Genomic DNA, 8,727 nt, shown 5'->3' on the forward strand with positions numbered 1-8,727 from the left:
ATAAGATTATTAATTTATTTTAAGTTTTATTAAACTATTGTTTATCTTAAATTTTGTTTATTAAAACAAATGATTCAATATTTGTTTTTAATTTTAAGTACTTTTATTTTCATACACATAAATAATTCACAATACAAAGTACGAGTAACACTATTTACAATGAATATTCGAGGCACAATTAATTATAATTATTATTTTTGTTTTTGTAATGTTATTTGGTTGTTTTCTTAAGAGTTCAGTGTCAGTGTGTCTTTGCAGCATAGAGTAAATTTTTTTATTAAAATTTATAACAAAAAATACATAAACATTTTCTTACATATTATAAATACGCTAACAGCATTTTTGTATTTTTGTTTAATTTTTTCAAAATTAACTTATACATAAACATGTTTTGCAGCCAATTTTAAACACAGCTGCGATTTTCATTGGTTTTTACATATTCTTCTTCCATCAATATATAATTTTCTTCATTGGTTTTTCAACGGCCGCTTACTTCACCTCTTTCGCCTTCTCGGCCTCCAAATAGCTTCGCATCACGCAATCACCCAGCCCTAGCTTGTCCATAATCTCCAATATATCCTCGCAGAATTTTGCCTTTGCCGCTGCCTCTCCATCCTCACAATCCTCTCGACTCTTCGACAGACGCGCTATTACTTGCAATTTAGCATCGATTACAACATAATTGCTATCCGGTATGAAGCCGGAACTTTTGTCTCTCAAATATAGCACCACCGATTTAAGTGACTTCGAGTTGAATTTGGAACTAATCGCGCCTGAAGCGAAGTCTTGTGCTTTCATCATTTGCGCATGCGTCGATTTCTGTTTGCAAACCAAGCAGTTCCAGTTGGGATGCGGCAGACCGGTGGTTTCGGGTACGGCAAAACCTGTACAGTTTGTATCGCGACAGTAGAGTGCGGAAATGAAGGCGCCTTTTTCCTTTATTGAAGAGGAGGGGAAAAGAGAATTGGAGGATATGGTTACTATTTGAAGAAAATATGAACATTTCTTTGAAAAGCCACGCACAGAACTCACACGCACTCAAATAGGTTACTCATATCAAGAGTAAATTGTAAAATACGTTCAGCCTGCTTTGATTCCCTTCGAAAAATATTTATTCCCACTATTCTTGTTTTAAAAATCTGACATATAAAAACGAGCTCTAATTTAGTGAAATTTTTGAGAGTAAACATATATCTGCATTTTCTTAAAGTAAAGTACAAAAATTCATCCGCTTTACTATAACCCATAAATATTAAAGTTAATGCTTAGTCTGCTTAAGCTTTTTCTACCTGAAGATATACTTATATTCATACTATAATATATCCCCACTTCAATTCTTCGTGTTATTGTTTCTTGAGCGAATATTCTACCATCTGTATTTGAATTCATAACTATATATAAATAAAAACAATTAGAAAATTTTTGCTTTCATAAAAACGAAAACAAATTGTAAGAATTTTTCAATATTCTCTATTCCAACCAAAGCACATAACTTAACCTTCGCCTCTGATCTGATGTTATTTAAAGCTTCCTGCCTATTTTTGAAAGTGAAATAAAGAAGCTATAAAAAAAAAAAATTAAAAATGATTTAAGAGAGCAGAATGATTGAAGCGGTCGGAAGTGGTCAAAAACGAGGCATGTCTTTAAGGATCTCTCGATCGTTTTTGATGGCTTTGTACCACTCATAGGCTTGTGTTTTTGATGAAACTGAAGTATCGTAAGTCCTTGTCAATATTCGCAATAATTCCGCACACGAAATTTGGTTAGAAATACAATATTTTAGACAAATTCTTTGTTCGATATTGTTAGCCAATTGACTAGGTCATTTCGTAATATAACACGTTCACCATACATTGTTTTCAATTAATCGATTGTGACATTCGCTATGTGGCTTGTGGCATCGTCCTGTTCGAACCACATATTGTCCAAGTCCATATCACATAACTCGGGTCAAAAATGTTCGGTTATCATTGAGCGGTAGCGATTTCCATTGACAGTAACGTGCCGGTCTTGATCATCACGGAAGCCGTACGGCTCAATACCATCGCCGGCCCATAAACCGTACCAAACCGTATCTTTTTCTGGATGAAATGGTGGCTCATGGAGTACTTACGAATGTACTTTTACAGGAGTAAAATTTGCCATCATGAACCGTCGTTTGCTATAGCTATCGCTCTACTTTTGTAGTGCCCTATTGAAAACCCATTTAATTGTATTGAAATTGTTGTTTTTTCTTGTCAGTCCGGGTTGATCAGATATTATACTATTGGGTTTGTTGTTACTTTACAGAATACCCTCTCAATTAGGTGCACCCATTAGCTAGTCAGGGAAGAAGAATCATATACAGTTTGTAAAATAAAGAGATTGCAAAGATGGCCTAAAAACATTAAATCTAAATCGTACGTCTAGCAGATTATTGTAAAAAGGTCTATCGAAAGGTATGCGCTTCAAGTCCAAATAATGGCTGCAGAGGTGTATATTTTTACAAAGATTGAAAACATTTTATCGGATATTGCGAATGTTGTAAAATGACGGAACTTTATCTCGCTTGTGAAGACTTAAATATCCGATATCTCAAATTAATGGCAGTTGACTTGATTTTACTTAATAAATAGAGTCTTAAGAATACTGCAAATAATTGAATGAAAATTGGAGAAGAATTTTCTTTAAAGAAATACTTTTTATATTGGCCGGAAAAAAATTATGAAAAAATGATGGTATTTACTACACTTCATTAGTTCCGCAATAAATTATTTTTCACTTAACGCACTCCTAACTATAAAATATGCCCACTTGTTATTATTCAAAAACTGTTCGTCATTCTAGAAGCAACGAAATATACAAATGTTTTATGTTTCCTATTTTGATTTGAAAGCAATTTTCTCGTCACTTGAATTCTACAAAAATTGCCAACGAGATATTCCGGGCAGCCGCCACTTCGGCGTACTTAACGAAAGCCGATTGCCTGCGTGTGGTCCAAGTTCAAAAACAACAACATTAGGTCGAAAATGATCGCACAACCCGTCAGTCAATTTGACAAGTATACGTGCAACAAGACGACTCACAGCAGCCACTTGCTCGATTGTGTTTTTGTTTTTGTTTTGGCCTGCTTTTCCACGCAATTAAATATTTTCTTTTCCGAATTTCATTCGGTATTTTTTGATTTCTTTTTACATTTTCTTTTCGCTTTACCCATACACACACGTATCGTTCGCTCAAATTCTGAGCGTTTATTTTTATAAGAAAATATGATTACTAATTAAATTAGCACCTTATTGCCGCGAGGCAAGCGAAAGCAAAAAGGGAAATAAACAGAAAAACTTGTAGAATATACTAGTCTAACAATTTTTTCCACTAAGCGACAAAGCAAAATATTTTGGCAAGTATTTTGTATGTGTGTTGCTATTATTTATTGGAATTTCCTCAGAAAATCATATTTTGATCGAACGTTATTTGCGTTGATTTCTTCTTAATGGCAAATTTTGCACCCGACCAAGTGATTTTCCTGATACAATAAAGATTTTTTAAAATTTTCTTCAAACGAGGACAGCCCATAAGCACTTAACATTAACGGAACAGTGGTTGTACAATCTCAAGAGATGCAGTCAGAACTCTGAATCGAACTCATGATTTGATAATTGGTGCCTCGACAAATTCAAAAATTTAAAAAGCGTCTGTTCGGTTCAGGTTTTTGAAAGGGAAGGGTCCAGCGAACTCATGGTGATTTTTCCTCTTCCATAGGCCCGTAAAAAAATGGGTTTAACGAGTTATAACGTGGTCTTACGTCGGTTTTTGAAAAACCAGTCCCATGAAATCGGCTAGTTTTAGCCAAGCGGACAAAGTCCACGATCTCATATTGATTGCAAGATCGTAAAATAGCTGTGATAGTAGGCTTTCAAAAACAGTGCGGATCCCATCCTATATAAAATATTAAGTATGAGACAGCTGTGGAAGAGATGGATTCCGTGTTTGTTCACTCCGAACAGAAACTTCAATTGTAAGACGACTCCATAGAAGTGTGTGCCGCTTTTTAAGAGCACTCCGAAGCAAGTGTTTTGTGTCGTTTCTTGACTATTGTCGAAAGAGGAATCCCCTGGTACACATAGGATACATGGTCTCTAAAAAGTAGGCAAAAATAGAGCTGTCCTCTATTTTCCCAGACTTACAAGGAATAATCTAAATGAAAGTATGGCGATTAGAGGCCAAGGTACAGTCGCAATAGTAGCCTGCGCGCTACCCTCCCGAACAAGTTGTATTATATGGTTCATCAAATTTTGCCGAATTATGAAACCGTTTCGACCGAATTGCAGAAAAAACGGACAAGTTGTCAAGGCAAAATTGGTCGAGATAAGTTTCATAGGGGACGAATATTACGTGGCGGGTCCCAAACCCGGCGCACAATCCTGTGAAGGGGGTGTTTGGCCTTCTCACTTTAGCTCGTCATCAAAAGGAAGTTCTTTGGCTACCCAGAGAATGCTTGATCTAGGTGCGAAAGTCGTGAGCTGCTTGAGCTAAATATGTAAAAGAATCATTTCTGGCCACTCCCAAGTGAATGACAATCAGAGAACTTTCCTCACTTGCGAGAACTTCTACAAATGACTGTATCCTTGAGAAAGGTTTTACGGAAGATTTATGATTCTTGTTGCTGTTTTTAACTCGTCTATAATCGCGTAATCGGTGTCTACCCGGTAAAGATGAAGAAGAAATTACCCTTCCACTGTAAACTAGGTATGGGAGAAAGAAGTTATTGCCGCTATAAAGCCCTACTTCGCAAATCTCAAGAACAATTATTTTTCAGACGAGATAAAGAAGATAGCCACTGTGTAGAGAATTTAATCACCGTTTCCAAAATGTTCGACTTCTTTATCGGAAAATGCACTTATTGGAGCGCCATCGTAATATAAGTATGTACATCTTCTAATATTTTTTTCTTTTATGCCAATCATAAAATCCACCAATTTGTTATGCCACATATTTTCATACGCATCGCAGACTCTCTAAGGCGCACTAACAAATTATTTAAATGCTACAACAACACTTAAGGCATTTCTGAACAGCATGAGACGTTTTGTATTCAAAATATATACCTATTTAAATGCCTTCACCTAATTCGTTAAAAATCTAAGTGACTGCAAAAAGTCTAAATAAATTTATTTTATAGTCAACTGCTTAATTGCAGGGCGTTTTCGTAGCAACCCCCTCGGAAAAAATACATATTTCTATACAAATATTGAAAAAGTTACACCTATATACTTTTAGAAATAGTCAATACATATACATACAAATATTTTATAATTTATTTATTTTTGAGCGCCTTAACGCGCTATTTTTGTCACATATTTCATGAATATATTTACGTTTTTGTTGTTAATTAGTCGACTATTTCTATAAATTATCGTCATAAATTTTCCAAAAATAAAAAAAAATTGAACTATGAGTAGTAAATAACTCGTATAATGTGCATTAAGTTTTTGGAATTTGAGGTAAAGTCTTAAGTAAATGGCGACATAAGACCTTTGGATCAATTAAATAGATTAAAATATTTGCTTGTTGGCGAGACAAGGCCAACCACTCTGCTTTCAATGTTTTGTGGACTCTACTTCAGCACAAATTCAAATATTTGAGTGCCACAAAGCATTCAGTGAAGTCAACCATCTACAACGAAAAATTAACAAAAAAAAAAAAACGGCCCTTGAAAATAATCGTGTTGGATTCGTAGAGTTAGCAGAGGATCTCAACATCTCATATGGATTATCTATACTCATATCAAAAGACTTGAATATTTCGCAAAAAGGATGTCCAACATAGCTCAGATGCCTACTTCCGTCAATGGCGTCTTTATTGTTAGCAAAACGGCTCTTAGGAATCTGACGTTAAAATCGTCAAAACAATTTAGCGAATGGCGTTCTAGAAATTAGCCGAAATCGAAAAACACAAACATTGCTGAAGACTCTGAAAGCGCTGAAGGCCATTACGGTCGATGCTTATAACAAGTGTATGGAAAATTCGAATAATTAGCGAGCTTGTGTTGGCTCAGAAGGTTATTTCGAAGCTGGAAATAAAGACTTCAATTGAATTACGTGAATATGTATTTTTTGTTTGGGCAGTCCGGGTCAAATTAGATTGTGTACAAAATCCTTCTTCTTCGTGTATTAAGCAGCAACTTAAATTTACCGAGTCAATCTCCAAAACATCTGTGATAGCAATGTCATTTAGCTCTGAGGTGAAATGCAAGAGGATTGTAGCTGATGGAAAGAAGAACTCTAGTTGCAAGGGTCCTATATCTGCTCATGTATATACATATATACATATATTCCTACGGTTAGATAAACATTTTCCCGGTTACCTTGGAAGTTGCTTAGAAGAATGGGAGATAGACTCCTGCCTTTTGCAAGAGTAAGGGTGCAACGACTTCGATCTAATAACTACCTTCAACACCGTTGAGGCAAAATCTACCACATCATAGAATTTGTGCAGGATTCAAAACTTCAGTTTATCAAATCATATCAATCATCACATATCAAATCAAAGATAACAAACTCAGAGTTTCCGAAACAGCAAAACGACCAAAGTTAAGAATTCATAAAGACACAACTTTTAATTGAGTTATAGTATGGTACAATCTGCTTCGAAGTATGACGGAAGTAAAAGTATAATTTTTGGTCTTATTGGAGAGCTGATAAGCTAAACTGAATTATGTTAGCGAAATATGAATACGAAATTTTCTAAACAACCACTTTATTAAAACCTAAGCTCATCTATAGAAAACAATTTTGAGAAACACCACTTCAAAACTCTACCAGAACTTCGACGAATATTGCTTCACACTTATTAATTTTCATCATTTAAAAATTCTATTCACTTTTCATATTGATTTCGTCACAGTTGGTACAATTTTGAGAAAAGAAAATCTTTAGAGACTCACTTTCAGAAATATTTAAAGACGCCTGAATAGACAGTAACAGAACACGTTTTGAAGCATTTAAGTCTTTTCCTATAACACACTTTCTGTTCTCCAACAATTTCACTTTCACAGACCACTTTCTTCACAATTTTTATCACACAAGCACACTTACTGTTGGATCGGAGCAACGCGGACACTTGCAGGTGAAACCTTTCTTCATTTTCAAAAATAAATGGCGTGCAATATTGCCAGTAAACAATTTCGTATATGTAGTGGTGATCTCAGTGCCTGCCGGTATATCCACCGAAGCGTGCACCACCATATTTCTGGTCTTCTCCTCGAACGTGTAATATGAATTGGGAATGCAATCGTGATTCATGACAGCAAATAATGGGAATAAAGCGCGATAGAGAAACTCTGCATTATCGTTGGAACGATCGACGGTCTCATCGAAGCCATTCGTACGCAACACCGCAACGGTACGATTCATAATCTCGATCATTTTTTTGTCGGTGGGGAATTCGTTGAAGCCCTTAGCGGCATTACGCACTTCAGTACGATGATTATTATCCAAATTTGCTTGCAAACAATAGATGAGATCGCGTTGATCCTTGGTCAAATTGATGGCACGTCCAACGCACAGCAAGCGTATAAGCAGCGAGTTGGCCACATCCGGTTCGCAAGGTTTCCACGATTTGAAGAGCGTACAATCGGCTTTGTGTTGTTGCTTTTTGCCACACAGCGAGCAGATGGGCAAACCACAACCCTGACGACACATAAACTTTGTATCCGGCAACATTTTGAAGCAATTCGAACACGAGTTGAGCGTATCCTCGGCGCGCGCAGAAGGACCGATCACCAGCGGACTGTCGCGAAAGATCACTTCGCCACGTTTGATGTCGCGTGTGGCGAAAATGCCGCGTCCAGCTATTTTCGAAACACCTATCTCCCAAGCAGGATCGGTGTCCTTAAAAGGCGCCAGATGGAGTGTGATTAACTCTGCGGTGCGCTTCGGACAAATCATAATTGTCGTGTGTTATTAACAAAATTATTAAAATGGAAATCCGCAAAGTCGTTAGTAGGTGTACACAAGCACAGCGTGGCAATTAAACTTTTAAATTTCAGTAAAAATTATTTCAAATTTCGTAATTAAATAATCCTTTGTCAATGCACTTGTTTCACTTGTCTTTTCGTTTTTTTTTTTGTTGTTTTCTTATTTTATTTTTATTTTTGCACACGTCTACCGTTAAGTCAAGCATGAGAGCTTTCACTTGGCAGATTTTTTAATATTTCGCGCTGCGTAGCCGTTGGCAAACTGTCGCCGTTTTCCAGTTTACAACGCTTTTATTCGAAAATCGCAGAATTATTTAAATAACTATGTGAAATATGCTTGATCTCAAAATAAATGACGACGCGATCGCCGAGATTCAACTACTAACACGCCCGATCATGAGCACTATGCATATACTCACAGAGAGTGAGCGTGAATATGTGAGTGAAATTAACGAAATCTTTTCAAATTTCTTAATTTGATTTTAATTCGATTCAAATTGAGTGCTCGATGCCGTGTAGACCATTGAAAGCGTCTACAAATAGTGTTGGTATTCTTGCGGTTTTAGTTAATTAAGTATTCAGGGAGCAAATAAATTTGGACGTTCATTGAATTCCACGATCTTGTGGTTTAAGACTATTGAAATATATACGGTACATAGATGAAGTTTATGAAACACGATTTTATAACTTGCCTGACCTTCAGAGCACAAAGGTTCTTGAGGAATTGCAAGCAAAATTGTCATGGTACCATAAATGAAGACGGCCGAGTA

At 36.1% G+C, this 8,727-nt stretch overlaps 1 protein-coding gene across 1 annotated transcript; it reads right to left on the reverse strand.

The window, feature by feature from the left end:
* Positions 1-73: 73 nt before the first annotated feature.
* On the reverse strand, positions 74-8,236 carry LOC108975992 (protein msta). The gene is made up of 2 exons (XM_018944861.1): positions 7,077-8,236; positions 74-936 (listed from the first exon to the last, which is right to left on the reverse strand). The coding sequence occupies exons 1-2, from the start codon at positions 7,926-7,928 to the stop codon at positions 490-492; spliced, it is 1,299 nt and encodes a 432-aa protein (XP_018800406.1). The 5' UTR covers positions 7,929-8,236; the 3' UTR covers positions 74-489.
* Between the last annotated feature and the right edge of the window lie 491 nt (positions 8,237-8,727).

This window comes from Bactrocera latifrons, unplaced genomic scaffold (genome assembly GCF_001853355.1).
Source record: "Bactrocera latifrons isolate USDA-ARS-PBARC rearing strain unplaced genomic scaffold, ASM185335v1 scaffold_71, whole genome shotgun sequence".
NCBI lineage: Eukaryota > Metazoa > Arthropoda > Insecta > Diptera > Tephritidae > Bactrocera > Bactrocera latifrons.